The sequence below is a fragment of the Epinephelus moara genome, chromosome 1 (genome assembly GCF_006386435.1).
Source record: "Epinephelus moara isolate mb chromosome 1, YSFRI_EMoa_1.0, whole genome shotgun sequence".
In the NCBI taxonomy this organism is placed as follows: Eukaryota; Metazoa; Chordata; class Actinopteri; order Perciformes; family Serranidae; genus Epinephelus; species Epinephelus moara.
The window spans coordinates 23,397,673-23,415,973 of NC_065506.1; the positions used below are offsets into that span (position 1 = coordinate 23,397,673).

The 18,301-nt window shown below is 39.6% G+C and overlaps 2 protein-coding genes across 3 annotated transcripts; one reads left to right on the forward strand and one right to left on the reverse strand.

The window, feature by feature from the left end:
* Positions 1-277: 277 nt before the first annotated feature.
* On the forward strand, positions 278-5,109 carry zgc:162592 (uncharacterized protein LOC561993 homolog). Its single transcript, XM_050047148.1, has 2 exons — positions 278-1,198; positions 3,554-5,109. Exons 1-2 carry the CDS (start codon positions 397-399, stop codon positions 3,847-3,849), a joined length of 1,098 nt encoding a protein of 365 aa, XP_049903105.1. The 5' UTR covers positions 278-396; the 3' UTR covers positions 3,850-5,109.
* Positions 5,110-10,762: 5,653 nt separating this feature from the next.
* Positions 10,763-16,204, reverse strand: LOC126392334 (cytochrome b5). Of its 2 annotated transcripts, none has more exons than XM_050047686.1 (5): positions 15,704-16,204; positions 13,313-13,441; positions 13,032-13,058; positions 12,865-12,896; positions 10,763-12,399 (listed from the first exon to the last, which is right to left on the reverse strand). In XM_050047686.1, exons 1-5 carry the CDS (start codon positions 15,902-15,904, stop codon positions 12,309-12,311), a joined length of 480 nt encoding a protein of 159 aa, XP_049903643.1. In that variant the 5' UTR covers positions 15,905-16,204; the 3' UTR covers positions 10,763-12,308. The 2 variants fall into 2 exon arrangements, with proteins under 2 accessions (XP_049903643.1, XP_049903636.1); XM_050047679.1 differs by having other exon boundaries at positions 10,763-12,402.
* Positions 16,205-18,301: the final 2,097 nt, after the last annotated feature.

Sequence of the window (18,301 nt, forward strand, 5' to 3'; positions counted from 1 at the left end):
TCCCCTCTGCTGATCAATAAATTTTATCTTATACTATAAACTACTACTGAGAGACCTATTATATAAATATTTGTACATTTTACAAAATTATGACTGTAAAGTTAGTTGAAATGATAAAGACGTTATTTGAACATCAGTAAAATAAACTGTGACACAGTTGCAGTGTGTTTGGGAGGTACACAGCAGCAGCAGCAGCACTAATTGCACCAGGTGTGCCTCTGATTGCTGAGGTAAAAGGCTACATGCAGCTGCAGCGCTGCTTTCTAATGCAGCCGCACATCTTTGCTTACACTTTTGCTTACTTTAATTCAAACATTTTCTTTCCTTTTTTTTTTAAATTCTTTTTTCTGCCTACGTGCCTTGCGTTTGGCCCGCACCATGCCACTGTGAGGAAACATGTATTCAACTCTTAACTTCACAACTTGTGACGACTCCAACCTGTCAGGTGTTGACCCTCAGAGACTGCAGGAGCTGACGCACCGCTCCGTCAAAGTAAGCATCATTATCGCTTTGGGCCTGATGATCACTCTGGGAAACATTGCAGTTCTCCTGGTAATTACTTCCTCCGTGGCTGGTTGGTCAAGAAACTCTCGGTACTTTCTGCTCTCTCTCACTGCTGCAGATTCTGCGTTTGGACTGCTGGTCATGCCCTTGAATCTGTGGGTGAGTCTGCTAAAGGACTACACTGAAGGGCCAGATACTCTTTGTCATGTCGTGGCCTTTTGCAATGCCACCGTCTACTCCACCTGCATGTATACACTAGCCACGATCAGTCTGGAGAGGTACATCGCTGTGTTTTACCCGCTGCAGTATTCATCTCTGATGACAAGGAAAAGGACACTGCTCCTGATTGCCTTCGCCTGGTGCTTCCCTCCCTGTCTACTGTCGCCAATCTCATTTCCAGGTGGCATTATCGAGGTTCATTTTTCGACCGCGTCCCTGGTCTGCAACCCAGCCTACTCGACAAATGTTGGATACTCCCTGAGCTTGACTTGCTTTATATTTTTCCCCTGCTCCATCATTATGACATATGCAAACCTGAGAGTGTGGTGCGCTGCAAAGAGACAGAGACTCAAACTGCGCAAGTACGACTGCGCGCGTCGGAACAGGCACAATGTGGCATCCAGAGTGCTTGTGCCTGTGATGGCAGCTTACTACACCTGTTGGACACCCTGCATGGCAGCTATGATCTACAATGGTAAGCAATGAATGGGTGGAAATAAACAATTACAAGACATGCAGTGGGGAAAAACTGTTTATGACACTCCTGTTGACAAATTGCCTCTAACATACTATAGCCTATCCAGTGTGGATATTGGTGATATATATGGATGCATGGATAGATGTCTAGGCCTTTTTTACATGCTACAACTCTCTAGAATTATGGTAGAAGTTCGAATTGACCTGCATAGTTCATAGTGAGAACATGTTATTTGGCTCCTTTTCAGACACTCAACTCAAACAATTAAATTTAGTCAATAAGAAAATGAGACAAATGTATCTAGAATCATCAGAGGAAGTCATGTCTTTACAGTTTTTTTTCCACTAACAGTGATCCCTGAAGCACATAAACCATAACACTTGTAGCCAGTGCATATACCAGGCATGCCAAACTGAATGCACATCCTCTGCTTTACACTCACTTTGTAATTTAATGACACACTTCTCGCTAGACTGTGAACATCGGTCTCTACATGGCTGCACCTTTCTGCCAATTGCCTTTCTACACTGATACATGTGAAAACACTTTTAGATAATGAGTCCACTTACAAATCAGAGCTTGAGTACTATAAATAGGCCACTAAACATTTGGACAGCAGTGGAGGCCGATATTGGACAGAGAGATGTGGATGAAGTCATATGGCCAGACCCATAAAGAAGCAGAGATTCAGCCTTATTTTTTGATTTCTTTTGCTGCACTTTATTTGTTTGAGGAGTCTTAGAACATTTTGAGGAAAAAAACATTTTACTCCTTATTTGTATTTACTAGTCCATACCCATTGAGTACAGCATACCATACCATGACTTAGTCATACCAAAAATTAAAAAAAAAACAGCAACATTCAGCCACAGGGGGAGCCACAGCGATCGGTCGCATTTTAGCCATTTTTAAGCATTTTTCTGTTGTTATAGCGCCACCCAGTTGCCAATTAGAGTTAAATTTCTCCANTGCCAAGAGGTAACTTTAGATATTGGTCCCTAGATTATGTTCACAGAGTTTCATGCAGATCGGTCAAACTTCCTAGGAAGAGATCGATTTGAAGTGTTTTTAAAAAAATTCAAAATGGCGGAAAATCTATATAACCATAAGGTATGGGTTCTAGGCAGATTTGTTCCTCATGAGGAGAGGCATCTCTGTGCCAAGTTTCATGTCTCTACGACATACGCGGCATGAGATATGCCCATTCAAGGTTTGCAATTTCAATCGGTTGCTATAGCGCCCCCCTTTGGCCAATTGATGCAATATTGCTTCATCCGCATCCTCCCATGACCCTCTACCACTGTGCCAAATTTCACATGGATTGACCAAGTCAGTGAGGAGAAAAACATGGAACAGACACACAGAGTTTTTGTCATTATATAGTAAGATAGTGTCTTATATTGGGAATCTAAGAGACAACCAGCCGATGTTCACATGGTAAGATAGTGTCTTATATTGGGAATCTAAGAGACAACCAGCCGATGTTCACATGTATGTTGATATTGCAGTATTTTTCATGCTTAAGTCAAATTTCTGCATTCAGAGGTAGCAACTGCTTCAAAAGTTAGTATTTGAATCTTCTGCAAGATTAATTAGCTTTCTCTTGTACATAGGTTTAATGGCTATTCCCCCCTCTACAAATGTCTCCATCCATTTCAGCTTTGCCTGTGCTGAGAGACATAGCCGTCAAAGTTATTTATGTAATTCTGGGCATGAATATACTAATCCAAGGCCAGTTTTATGACTCAGGCCCTTTTCCTCTGTCTTCGCTCTCTCTCCTTTTTTTTTTTTTTCTACTTTTTCTCATTTACCCCAACCACGTGCTGTCTCGGAGTAATCAAGACCGAAAGTGGAGTCATAGCTGCATATTTTTAGAAGTGAAGACCTTTTCCAAAGAGGGCTGTAATTCATCTGATATGGATGAAAATCCCCGCAAAATGAAGCTGACAGTCTTAGCTTAAACTTCAAAGTGTGCCGCTGTCCAAACGACAGTGAGCCTCGCTGTAAAGTGGTTGCTTCCCCTCCACCAGATCTACCAGTTAATTTTAAACTTTTATCTCTATCTATAAATGCTAAATTGATGGCTTCCTGTCGTCGCTGTCAGGGGAAAGATCCACATCTCCGAGGGTGATTTTTCACCTTCTATTATCAGTTGATGTATTACATGACCTACAGTTTTAAAAATACATGTATTGATTTATAGACATGATCATAAACCAGCCATGGCTAGACTGTGTTTGTTTGATTTGTGACCCTTTCATAAAAAGGTCAACGGCGTTTCCTGCTGTCTTGTGTAAGCTGATGCTGTGAGTATTTGCTCCACTTCAATCCCCCGTGTTTTCTGCCCCACAGCAGTCTCAGGTAGCAACGTACCAGAGTGGATTGAGTTTGTGGTGGTATGGCTGCCGACCTCCAATGGCTTCCTCAACTGCATCTTCTACTTCTGGATAAACCGAAGCTTCCGCAGGAAATTCCGCCTCGTCCTCCAGAGGCTAGCTCTGACCCTTTGCCCCAAACTGGCTAACACCCTCGGGTGGTGCAGCACTTCAAAGACACAATTTGTGTCAGGAATTATGGATAATAACAACAGTGTCCATGAGCGTTCGTCCAGTGTATCATCCACCTGCACCCTGTTGTCTTTGGCTTAGGACATCTGCACCTGAAGAGCACCACGGGCATGGTAAAGGGCATGGTCAGTGGCCTCTGTGCTGTTTGCTGCTCAACTGCGGCCATGTTACTGACATATCCCTACACAAGGTATCAAGAGAAAGGTATAGGTTATAAGGGTTGCAATGAGAACGTGTTGCTGCTCAGACAGGCTACGATGGCAAGCACTTGAAACATCATAATTTGAGTTACGTTGGTTATATTTTTCTTATTTTATCAATTTGCAGTGTAAAAGTAGTGTTCAGTTGGAACGCAGCCTCACTTTATAACTTATTTGGATTTTTTTTTTTTTTTTTTTTACTTATGCACAGTCTTGCCAAGATTTGATTTCCTGTCAGAGACAGCCTCTTAAAACACCTTTTAGTTGTTTTATAGTCAGCCATCAACCTTATCTGTCCCCCAGAAATGCCTACAGCTCTATAACCATTCTTTTAATAATATTGCATATTTAGACTTGTTGCTTAGGTCAACTTATTTCCCTTCAAACATTTGGAGTCAGCCATTTACTTAATCACAAGAAACTGATATTTAGACCTTTATTCATGTGAGACATCTGTGACCTAACATCACTATCTGATCATCGCCACGAGCACTTTGAAGGATTGAGGCCGACTACCTCGTCTTCAATTTAAACTGTGCATCGAAGACCTTGGCATATAACAGCTGGGGGAAGTTGACCTTTAAGTCACAGCATTTGAGTGTATGCAAGGAGAAAAGTAATTATGCAGCTACACTGTAGAAAGGTCACCACATTTGTGCTAGCAAGAGATAACTCTGGTAACTTCTGAGGCTGCGGTTGTTTATTCTGAGATATTAAGTCCATTATCTTGTACTACGGTCTGAATTCAACTTGGCAATGCCCCGTGTCATCTTCGTCTGAACAGAGTTACCTGTCACAGTGACGGCTGATTTAGATTTAAGAGTGATCAAGAGTATAGTTTTTAAAAACATTCAATATATATAGATATTCAGAAGCATTTTACGCAGCTTATTTTAGCCTTTGGGTTGCTGCTTGGTGTCAACATCATTCAGGTTTGTGCAAATGGCGTCACTCTACACACACTTGTAGAAATTACTGACGTGTGTTGAGCATCAGAGGGTGTGTACCTAAATTCTGTTAAAACAATGACCAACTTAATCATGACCTTTGTGTGTATGCATTTTGTTATCTTTCTAAATTCCTAATTTTATATTAAAAAAATGAACAAATAATGTTTGATAATGTATTGATTTATGGATGATCTATGAAATAAAGCATTATGCCTTTGCACTGAGTCTTCACTTAGTCCAAATTAAGTATTCACAAAGGTATAAGTGCATGCAGACGCTCAAGTGACAAGTGTTTCCTAATCAGTCTGTATCATAATTTTCGGTCATTTGTTCTGCTGCTCTCACATTACTACAAGAACTACAACAACACAGACCTGTCAAAGGGTCAGTAAAGCGTAACATGCTCATAGTACAGGAGTGCTTCACAGTATGACAGCATGTAACTGTATGAGCTTCTCTGCCGTGTCAGACAAATCATGGTTTGTTTCCAGCGAGCATCACTCCTTCCGTATGCTGTGGAAATATCTGGGGCCAGGTGCAGAGTAGGACTGCAAACACTTCTGCAACACTTGTAGATGCTGCTGTTGAATTGTTTTTTCAGTAGATGGAATCGAAAAGCCAATTCCTGGCATTTCATGCTTGCAATGTTTCCTCAATGTTTCCCACCAATGAACTGTTAGAGCAACTGAAAGTTCACTTACATGATTATACAGCAGACCAGAAGTGTAGAGGTAGGTATACGCAGGCATACAGGGTATACCCACCTCTTTCTCTGGCCATTTACAGTATACCTACCTATCAGCCAAAAAGCCATTGGAATATATGAGTTTACCCTCTTCCTCCTCAGTTACTTACCAGTCTACCTAGTAGAACACCCACCTCAACAACTACCACAACACCACTGCAACAGACACATGGGTTTGCCATGCTTTGCACCAACATTTGACATGTTTGTCATGTTTGCTCTGTGTTTACTTTCCTCAGTTTTACATCTAATAAATTGTCTTATGATGAATCATTTGAATTGGATTATGCTAATCACTACCTACAGTCACTACCTACAGTGCCACGTTAGATAACAGGTTGAGCCAGGGTTATGGAGTCAAAGAACATTATTGAAATTAATCTGAAGATGAGAATGTAATGCATCGGCTTCTGAATAATGGATGGGCATAAATTTGATTGATTGTGTGCCTGATGAACAACAACAGAGCAACAGGTCTATATATAAACACATGAGGCCAACAACTTGTTTGTGAAGCAGCTACAAGTAGTTTCACAGAGGTAGTTTTGTAAAGAATGAGGTTAGAAAGAAACAAACCATAACAGATAGATGCACACTGATCAGCCAAAACATTAAAACCACTGGCGGGTGAAGTGAATAACATTCATCATCTTATTACAGTGCAATATTCCATTGGGAAACCTTGGGTCCTGGCATTCATGTAAATGCTGCCTGATGCACTCTACCCACCTGAACACCGTTGCAAACCAATTAAACACCCCCCAGCAGGGCAATGCACCATGCCACACCATAAAAACTGCTCAGGAATGACCCGATGAATGGGACAAAGAACTCAAGGTGTTGACCTGGCCTCCAAATACCCCAGATCCCAAACTGATCGAACATTTGAGGGACGTGCTGGTACCCCAGAAGCACCCCCATCCACAGTGGGTCCTCCTTGGACCAGACTTGGCTCTGACCCCTCAAGGCATGAACACAGGACCTCTGGGGGGTATCCTTTGGTGTCTGGCACCAAGACGTTGGCTTCAGATCTTTTGGGTCCTGTTGGTTGTGAGGTGGGATAACAACACGTCTCACAGGTGTTTGATCAGACTGGGATTTGGGGAATTTCGAGGCCAGGTCAATGCCTTGAGGTCTCTGTCATGTTCCTCGGGCCACTCCTGAGCTTTGTGGTGTGGCAGGGTGCACTGTCCTGCTGGGGGGCCACTGCTACTGAGGAGTGCCGCTGCCATAAGGGGGGGTACCTGGTCTGCACTGGTGTTTAGGTGGGTGGAGCATGTCTGGTGACATTCACATGAATGAACTCAAAATCAGTGTTTTGTTCACGTCACCTGTCAGTGGTTTTAATGTTTTGGTTGATTGGTGTACTTCCTTAAAGCTGTAGTTGGTAACTTTTATTTAAAAAATGATATTCCTCTGTCTCCTCGTTGCGCTTCTCATTGCATTTGCAAGAATCCACTACACATAAACAAAAACAACCAATCAGAGCCGAGAAGTTTTTGATGCAGCTATCAATCTTGTCAATCACTGCTCTTTAACTGCGGTCGAACTGCCAAACTCAGCAGCACTGATCAAATATGAGTCAAGATTCTGTCACTGCATTGCCTATATCCGAGTTGAGAAATAGGCAATGCAGTTACAGAATTTTGATGAATATTTCATCAGTGCTGCCCAGCTGGACCACAGTTCTGAACAGTGATTGACATGAGTGACAGCTGTGTTAGAGGCTCCGCAGCTCTAATTGGTTGTTTTTGATTAGCTGTGGTGAGGTCTAGCAAATGCCATTAGAAGATCTACAAGCAGGAGGAAGTTAAGAAGTTAACAACTCCAGCTTTAATATGCGTGACGACAATGGTTTGCAAATTAGTAATGAAATATTGATATAAGGCAGGTGTAACCACATGGGCTATGGAAAGTACTGAAGTCTAATTTGCTCAGGTATATAAAGCTGTTCAACTGACATTACTTGTACCAAAACTGGTATATTTATTAACTCATATTGATGCGGCGTGATGCAGAGCCCCAGGCTTCGGAATGTGACTTGGCTGCTAAGAAAATCTGACTTTATTTCGTGAGTTAAGTTTTTTCCTTTCATGGGTCTAAGTCCTTCAAACTAAGTGAAGTTGGGAATGTTTTTATTGTGAGAGGTGAGTGTTTTAGCGAACCTTTTAGGCAGTTGTCAAAGCTGCAAAACCCTTTTGGGATTCCATCTCCAGACAGAAAATTTGACACTGACGTTGGTTATCTGTATGCAGGCGAATCTCTGCTGCCACGGTATCACTGCGTGCCTGAAAATGAAGGTTGAATTTGATTTTATAACATTGTTTCAAGTAAATTAAATGAGACTGTGTATGTGTATTCCACGAGAAGGTGACCTTTTTGACTAAGTCAATCCACTTGTCAAGCATCATGTTGATTCCTGCAGCATCTATAAGTGTTTTTCCTCTGTTCGAGATTTTTGCCGAGCAGGTCTCCCAGGACACTGGAGTGTTGTGCATTAGCAGCCTCAGCTCTCCTTGAGGATGACTGCTGATAGAAATGACAGGCGATCCAGTCATGGGGAATGATGTCTATCTGAAGGCTCCATATACTCCCACAGATACAATATGCTTTCTCATAACAGGTCATCCTTCTGTCTGGTCATAACTGTTGCCACAACACCAAGGCCGACGTGGATGTAAAATATCTTTAATGTTCTTGAGGTTGAAAACTTAGAGAATATCTTCAGCTGAGATCTGACAAAATACATTTAAACATTCCTTACTTTCCATAACTATACAAAAAACATCCCAGTTTTGTCATCATATTGTCTCCAGACATTATTTCAAACCATCTCTTTGTGCACAGTCTTTATCAGTATGACACTATCACAGTAATAATGTTGGGTTGTTTTTCATCATTGCATAATGTCTTTGCCACCATGTGTGACAGCATTGTGTTTATTGAGTTTGCTGCTGCTCCACGCCCATGAGATAAACACGGCTGAATTCTGCGATGAATTTATTAGAGTGGGTGCACAAGTCAGATTAGCCATTTTAATATGTATTTTCTCTGTTTCTGGTAAAGGCCAAATGAAACAACTGACATAATAACATCTTAAGGTTGTAGTGCCACCTTGTGTTTATACTAAGTATGGCATGGGAAAATGGACAAGACCTTTTAAACATCAATACATGTTGCTGTCATTCTATACTACTGAGTGTGTATTTTTTCATTAGGTTTCTCCATGTTGTTTGTTGGTTGCTGATGCACATTTAAGAAACCCAAGGTAGTACTGGACTCTTTTTCAGATTCACTGATTATTCTTTTTAAACAATTCGTCAATTAACGTAATGAGGGCCTCCAGATCTTGATATATCTGGCCTGATTAAACCAGCATGAATCAATGGGTGTTGATTTGTGCTTCCTACGGTTTGCTGGTGACAGGCATTCTGCGCTGTGAGGGCTCTTGTGGACGTTGCAGATGGGAAGGCTTTAATTTCAATCACGGCTTCCTGCTCCTCTCCACAGGACAAGTAGCTGTTAGGAGCAGGCATATGCAGAACTCAAGTATTATTCACTTTGTGCTTGTATCGTACCATGAAATGGCAAACAACAAATCAGAGTATTAGTGCACGTCCACATTATCAGCTATCCGAATACAGTTTTTACATTAAACACAGTGGTTGACATTTATAAACACGAGGAGTGTGAAGATTTTTCAGTCATTTTGTGCCACTCACCTCCCTGTAAAGCATGAAAAGTGAACTTTCGTAGTGCTATTATGAATTTGTTGCCTGCCGCCACAATGTGTAACACTATTAGTGTGTTAGGGTTAGTGTTAAAGCCATTTGTTACTGGAGCTCATGGCCTTTGGTCAAAGTATGAATGAACACCCATCTGAGCTACTGTAGCCAGGAGCAGGTTTGAAATTGAACCCCGTTGTTAAATTTTTAATATCTGCGTTCCTTTCAAATTAGCACAGTGCTGTCGTGACATGCTGGTGAGGTTATACATATTTAAAGCAAAGGAGAATCACACAATGGTGGATATTTAACAATACACAACCATAATCATCTGAGACGGTGTTTAAACAGGATGATGTGCTAATGCAACAGCAGTGACCACACAGGACACAAGGCTGTGACAATAGGCAGCTGCCTCGTCTAATGACAAAGTGATGAGTGTGTGAGTGGACTTCTGTTGCTACTGCCACTACAGGTGTTAGTTGAATTAGAGCTCCAGACCGCTCAACACTTGAAGTTGTTGCCCCAGCTACTCTATACTTGTGTTTTGGGGCTTATTCCCTGTTCCCAACATCACCCTATAATTTCTCAACTTGTGACTGGTCTCAACAATAATAGAAATCAGACTTTTCTCTTGAAAGAGCCCACTGCAAAGTTCAGAAGCTTATTTCCACAAAAGTTAGTTTACGTCTGTCCTCTCTGGCCTCCATACCCATCATTGTTTTCTAAGTTAGATTGCTAGTTTCAAACCCTGCACCAGAAAGCACCTTAAATTCGGTTAGCATTTGCTAAAATTGGTTCTGTTCTTTCAATGTAAATAGGTATTAAGCATATTTTTCAGTTTGTTCTGCACCTATGACACAATTTACTGTAGGCAAGGATGTAAATTAAGGGTTCTAATTATAGCTAACACAAACATTTGTGGAGGAAATATTGGAGGGTTCAATTTGTTATTCTTAAAAGCATTTCTAAATTGTGTCATTCAGACACTTAAATTACTGTTTTAGGGCTTTCACTGTGATAATTTCATTTCCTGGGGATAATTTTAAGAGGCTGGTCATGTACACAAACAGTTTTTTTGCTCTGTTTTTAATAATATTTTGCTGTATTTGTCTGACAAATGGCACACGGAGTAAATTACAGGTTTTGTTAAAAAAATATTTGGGCTTTTTTATGCCTTTCTTGGACAGGAAAGATAAGGCATGAAACAGGGAGCGAGAAGGGATGACATGAAGTAACGGGCCATAGGATTGAATCACACCTGTGGCTGCTACAGCAAGGACATGGCCTTTGTACATGGGATAGCATGCCATATATACATACATTTATATATCTTGTTGTTCACACAGTGTATCAGTGACAAGCCACTTACACTTAATTTGAAAGATTAATTTTATTCAAAGAGACTTAATGACAGGAAATGTCAGCTGAAATGCAAAGAGATGGCAGATATTTTTCTTTAAAGTCAACCAACGAGATTTTGACATCTGCAAGTAGTCACATGTAAAAATAGCAGCAAGTTACACTCAGAAATTTTGAACTTTGGTGGATTGACAGGTGGTAAATGGACTTCAAATTGCTACGATCATTGTAGTTGTAAAATGCTTGTTTTGATAGTACTAGGAAATAAAATAGCCTATTTCAGAATATTCATTAAAAGGGGTGATTTCAGAAATGCTGTGTAAAGCTCATATTACATATTTAACAGTGTCATCATCTGAACAGCAACCTAGAGAATTCAGAGAGGGTGAGTAACTGAAATAGCTGATTAAATATGCATGTACTGTAGCCTGAAAGACACCCATCTACGGCTCTAATGACTGCGGGCAAGTCCCTCAATTTACCAACTAACAAACACATCAGACCTCATGGAATACAATTCAAACCCTCCAGTGACAGATGCTGGTTTCACTCACTCAAAACATAAAACCAAGATGCATAACGACAAACAGAGCTGTGAAAAAGCATCAGTTAAATAACAAATGGCATAGTGAGGAACGATTAGCATTTTCAAACAGAGCAATCAAATAAAAACTTCTCATCTTTCAAGGGTATTTACTCATCATTCACTGTCAGCTATTATATCTGGGTAATAAAATATTTTTGTATCATTACATACTACATAATTTTATATTAATATATGGATCAGGCAGTTTGAACATTTACACAAATTCCTCAAAACAGATCTGTAGAAAAAAAACACATTCTACCTTAAATATTCACTGATACAACATAACTCACCACTATTTTTAAAAACAGAACAGACATGAAGATTTGACACCGCAATCACATAATTGGAAAGATTATGCATTTACAATGAAATGATGCAATGCTTAACCAGATCTGCGCAGTAAGGAGTGAACCTAGTTCTTACTGACAGACAGGCAGCAGTAACATTTCTCTATTCGAACTAAGAAAATGCATCAGAAGTTATAATTCAGTGTAAAAAGTTGAATGGTCACGGTTAGCTATAACCCTGATTCCATCACCATTCTGCATCCTAACATCTCCTTCAATGTCTCCATTTTGTCTATCTGTGTAATGATGATGCGTGTATACCAGGCTGCTAATGTGATCTCGCTCTGAGCAGGCAAATGGGTAATGAACAAACAAAGACCAAATGGATCAAATGCATATGAAAAGTTTTAAGTTAAACATTAATGACAATACGCATAGTGACAAGGATATACAAAGAAACGGAAGGCAGACAATTTAATTAAGTCTCTGCCCCAACTGTCTGCTTGGTGCACGCTATGTAGATGGACGAGGACGAAAACACTTTAGCAAACTGCTCCCCTCCTTCTCTCGCTGCAGAGGAGGCAGACGCTCCTAATGGTGTGCGTTCAGGGTGAGGAGGATTTGGTCAAACATTTCAAGGCCTCCAGACGAAAAGAGTGAGATGAAAACGGGATGCCAGCACTCAAGAGGACTTGTGTTCACACATGTAGAAGCGATACATGACGCCAACGACAACTGCAACAATCGCAGGTATCAACCACGTGGTCCAGGAGCTGCTGGAAAAATAATTTAATATCAGTTATTTATTTTTTTTGAGGCAATTAAAATGGATTTAACACATGAGAAAGTCACCCATTTGATAGAAATATGAATTATATATGGTCATGGCTCATTTCTTTTTTTCTATCTATCAATATTCTATCTATCTATGACTTTGTCAGTGTTTGTATTGCTCATCTTAAAGATCATCCAAATCAATAACACAAAAATCTGTGAAAATCCCATTAAACAATTTGCAGAAAAAACACTTTTGACAGAGATTCATACACGTCAGCAGAATCATTTGCACTCTCTCTCTGTTTTTCTTCTCACTTGTGAGCTGTCCATGTTGCAAGAGGACTTTGTTCACTACAAACTACAGTGATCAATGTTCACTCGCAGCACTTGGTGAATATGAAAACTAAAATGAAACCAGTTAACAATGAGCCTGACACTCAGTGTTCATCGTCATAACTCACCTGGACTCTCCTGAGTTTGCAACTTGTTCATCCTGTAGCAGAAAAAAAGGACACAAATTAAAACCAAATATTGCATTATTTAGCTACAAACCAAAAACTTAACTGTTTTTGTTCATTTCTGTTCCAGTGACTTTTCTGTAGCAGTTTTCATGAAAAACTAGGATTACCTTTGCTGTGTCCTTTCGTCTGTCGCACTACAAAAAAAAAAATCAATAAATTAGTATTACTGCCTTCATCTGATGGCGGATAAAAAACAACACTCACTCAACAGGCAAGAATAAAAATGGGGTTAATTCTCAGGTAGTTCACAGTTGATCAGAAATTAAAATTTAGATGCATTAGTATGAAGTAAGTGTTGACCCCCCCCCTTGCAAAACTAGTGATAGAGGCACTATGATATTTTGGGGGTACTCAAAAACTACCAAGGGCAGAGGAGGCCTGATCTTACCATGGCAAGCTCCCCAATGAAGTACTGCTGGAGCATCTCCCTGGCATCTGTGGAATGACCCACATCCTCAAAGCTCTCTGTGGCGTCTGCGCCCGCCTGCTCCAGCAAAACTTCCTCACCTCCCGGATGCTGAAATCACAGAATGGGTAAATACAGTGTCCTTACTTACCCCACAGTAGAATATCATACCATTAACTTCTATGACTGATTCACCCAAAGCAATGACAGCATATTTGAAATCATGCACCAACATGCACCAATGTGACCTTTCGGTGGTGAAAAGTTAACCAAGTACATTTATTAAAACAGTGTACTTTAAATTTGAGATATTTAACTGTATGAGAGTATTTCATTTGTGTGCTATTTAAAGGAGAGCGACGCCCATTTGCAAAGTTATTATTCCTATGGTCTAAGACAGTCCTAAAATATTAGCAAACATGAAAAACTCTCTCCCAAGTCCAAAACTCAAATTTGTGATGTCATAGGGTTTAAAGTCTGGAACTGCACCACAGACAATGAACTGGGACAGATGCTAACGTCAACACTGAGAGCACCCAGGGGACTTCTCTGAATACAGGGTGTCTACAGGTAGCAGGTTACATTTAATGCTTTTTAAGACCCGTTCAAGACACCTTATAACAAAATTTAGAACAGATTTTTGGACAACTTATGTTTAACTTGTTTAAGCATTGCAGGCAAGTTTTATATACGTGGTCTTGTGCAGATGTAAGCGTTTCGTAGGAATATGGTTATTAGAGTGAGTTATGTCAATCTACATTTTGCCAACAGGTAAAAGAAAGTACGCAGTAAATGACAGTATTATAGTTTTTAAAAGATTTGTAACATTAGAAATGTGAAACTTTTACATAGAAAGGCTTCACTCATTTTCACAAAAAGACATTTAAAAATGGATAACTAACTAACCGACTACTTAGTGACTTTTAAGGCCTTATCTTTGTAGCATTGAATTTAAGACATTTTAAGGACGTGCAGTCACCCTAGATTATATGAACTTGTTCAAAAGCACATGCCCCATGCACAGCGCATAACTTAACTTGGTGCAGATGGTGGCAGGAAACATCAGCTTGATAGCAAATAAGCAGATACACCATGGTGTCTTCTTATTTGCTATCACCCTGGATTATATGTGTACTTTTTCTGTTTCAGAACACCACAGTAGAATAAGGCTCATTTGGGTATAAAGACGAAAACATAATAGTTCTTTGGGTCCACAAAATCAGGCTCCCATTCACTGTCTGTGGAGCAGCTCTTAACTTTATACCCTATAACTTCATAAGTTTCCTTCTCTGGTTTCTGGCTTTGAGAGAGTAGCTCATGTTCACAAGTACTGATTGAACTTTTCTAGGCCATGGAAATAACATATTGGAATTCTTAATATAGGAGATGTCACCCTTTAACACTTATACACACCACAACTACATTTTAAAAGGAGATATTGTACTTTTTTCCTGCAATACAATAGGCAGCCAAAGCCGCCAGTTACTTTATGGATTGGGATTTATACATGCAAGTCATGAGATCAGCTTATAAAACACAATGCATCCTTATTAGTTACTCAACTGTATTTAAAATGCTTACAGTTAGCTCCACTGCAAGCTCCAATCACATTATATATTTTGCATATTGGGTACTTAGGGCTACTTTTGATAAGTTTAGAAAGTTAGCCAATATTTTCATCATCTATAAACTTATATTGCAGAACTAGATTGAGTTTTTTTACTCTGTGGCATGACTATCTCCAGACTGGTATTTCTACTGCCACTTATTACAGTGGTGCATATTGTTATCTTGTCTATCTAGTTGTATAGGCCAACTTTAGCGTGTCAAGTGTCAGACTCTTATCAGAAACAGGATTAACAGGATGTAATTTTCCACCATTAACCCAAGTTGTTACAGTTACTGCATGATTGCCAACAATATTGCTGTTAAGGATAATATTATATGTGTATACAGATACATTTCTGCTTACAAGCAACAGCAGTGTTTTTAAATGGTAGGCAAACTTAGCTAGCGTTAGTTGTTAGCTAATGTTAGCTAAACATTAACGTATAGTATAATTAATGTTGCCAGTCTGGTTTGCGCAAGAGAAACGCTAACCTAAAATGGCTTGACCTTGTTTAACCCCGAAGTTACTCAAAATGTAAACTTTATACTTTAAATGTCGGACATTTCAATTGTTAGTTAACGACCTGAGCGAAGACAGTTGGCAAACGTGACACGTCAATACATAATCAAGGCTAACAATCGTTTTGTAAATCCAGGAAGTAATCGTAGCCCAGAGAGGAAAGCAAAGGTGCAAAGCTCAAGCTTTAAATATGTCAGTAATAGTGCTAAAGAAGTTGCAACCAGCTGACAGAGAGTGTTTCTTACCTCTTCAAGGAAACCTGTGATGTCATACACTTTATCGTGGATGATGAGCCATGTGTCACTGCTCATATTATGCAGTCTTATCTCCTCTAATGTGTAACATTTCATACCACCTTCTACTGTCTCGCCGTTTTCCTCAACATTGGCGTTTTCAGTGGGTTCACAGCACGTGTTAATGAGGTTGTCGTTAATTTCCTCACCCATTTTAACGTCAATGCAAATAACCTAACACTGGCTATATCGACAGAGCAGCAAGCTAACGTTAGCTTGTTATCCAGGTCTGGAGGTAACGCCAGCTAGCAACGTCTCAGAGCAGTTTCCACCCCGTCTGAATGAGGCCAATTGTGCTCATAGAAAGCTCCTAACGACACCACAGAGGCGAGGCGTCATTAACAACCGTATTACCACACAAATGCTAAACAATGATGGGTTACGAAAGAGAAAAAAAACACCCTAACCCGGCACATCAGCAGACATGTGAAACAGACCAATGACATCCGTGTTACTTTAGCATGAAGCGCAAACACGACAACGGACCAATGAGATGGCGAGTTTCCTGTTGGCGACCAATCACAATCGACCACTTGATGATCATGAGACGAGGAAGTGTGCTGAGGTTGTCAACTGCGCGCTGTCATTGCGCATAAGATTGTCGTTGCCATAGACATGTTATTTAATGTGGACCTGTTTAACATTTTATGACCTTTACTTTGTTAAGGGATATTTTAAAGCATTGCAATTATGTTGCACTTTCAGCTTCAGACTAAAGCAAGCAATAAAAATATGTTTGTCTGTTATTAAAAAAAGGGCTGGCAAATGTTGTCTTGTAATAACTGATGATGTAATATAGTAATTTAATATTGTCTATTACATTATGTGTAATACATTTTAAATATTAACTACATTCTGTTAACTCCCAGACAACCCTTGAAAGAAATGCGTATCTTCACATCATCTTTTTTTTTTTGCAAGCTTTTATTTAGGTTATTATGTGTATTTTCTTTTTAGGAATTAGTGTTATTATTGTTATTAATTCCCCCCTTTTAAGAATAATGATAATAATAGTACATTCTTATTTCATTTGTTTTTATCATGTATTGCTTGTTTTTATAGTATGTAATACTTAATTATCTTATGTGATATTTTATGTCTGTCATGTATGATGTGTCTTAAGCACATTGAGTTTACACAACTAAAATGTGCTACGTAAATAAGGTTGACTTGACTTGACTTAATTATATTACATAAGAACATTAATCCCAATCAATTAAATTTAGTTTCTTCAGTGCATAACAGTTCAGTGTTTGTCACACAGTGTAAGCACAAACTGGAGAACTGTAGTTAGTAAAAATAGAACAATAATAATAATGATAATAACTTTTTTTTTAAGATTCTAATCGAACTGATGCATTTTAATCTTAAATAATATATGGCTAAAACACTCTCTGTATGTTATTTGACATTTTTACAAATGGCAGCAACATGCAGCGGGTGCTTCTTTCTGTACTGATAAGAGGCCCTGTGAAGCATATGTATGCAACTGATAAACAGATATGTACGTTGCCCATGGTTCGTAGTGTACTTAAGTCTGGATTTCAACTTCTCAAGGCACATTCAGGAATGTATTTGGCAAAGTCTTCGAGGAGACTTGTCTCAGGAGGAATTTTAAAAGAAAATACACTATTTTCAGTAAGCAGCATAACTTTTGGTGCAACTAACCCACCAGATAAGAAATCTCTCTGCTCATGCAACAGCAGTAAAAGCACTACATTGGTTGTACAAGGTTCAAACCCTGTCCCCACCCCACCCAAACAGAGTGCCTGTATACATACATACATACACCATTCTTAAGTCTGAACGTAATTTGCTCAACTATAACTTCCCTGGTGTGACTGACAGCAATGGTCAGGAATAAGGATTTGAACAACCCATTATGTTAAATATCATGAATTGTTTATTCCTTTTCTTTTGTCATTTTTCTGCAAACCAGTTTACAGCTCATAGTCAGGGTTGGAAATTAATTTTTTGTCCACCTGCTTCTGTGGCTGGTGGATTCCAAAATGTGCCAGCCACTAAACAGATTTCCTGTGTTTATTGGCTGGTGAGTGAAGCAAATCTAGCAGCCACTTGGAGATTTTACCTGCATTTGGCTGGTGGCCGGTGCTGATTTCCAACCCGCTCACAGTGCTTTGCTTGATCATGAGGCAGAGATACCACTAACTCTTCAGTTTTCTGAGGCAGCTGGCATATTTTCAGCTATACTGCCCAATACACTTCTACAATTTAAACGTATGAATAATATTTAACAATGGTGTTTCTTATCTCAGTTGTAGACAGATAATGTGGTTAGAGTGGTTATAATTTTACAGGGATAGTAAGTCATGTGTGTCCTTTGTACGTCATTGTACAAAGGACACACTGGCCCACCCTGGATCCAAAGGTGTTAGCCAACTATAGACCAATATCTAATCTTCCCTTTATGTCAAAGATCCTTGAGAAAGTAGTCGCAGACCAGCTGTGTGATTTTCTCCATGATAATAATTTATTTGAGGAATTTCAGTCAGGATTTAGAGTGCATCATAGCACTGAGACAGCACTAGT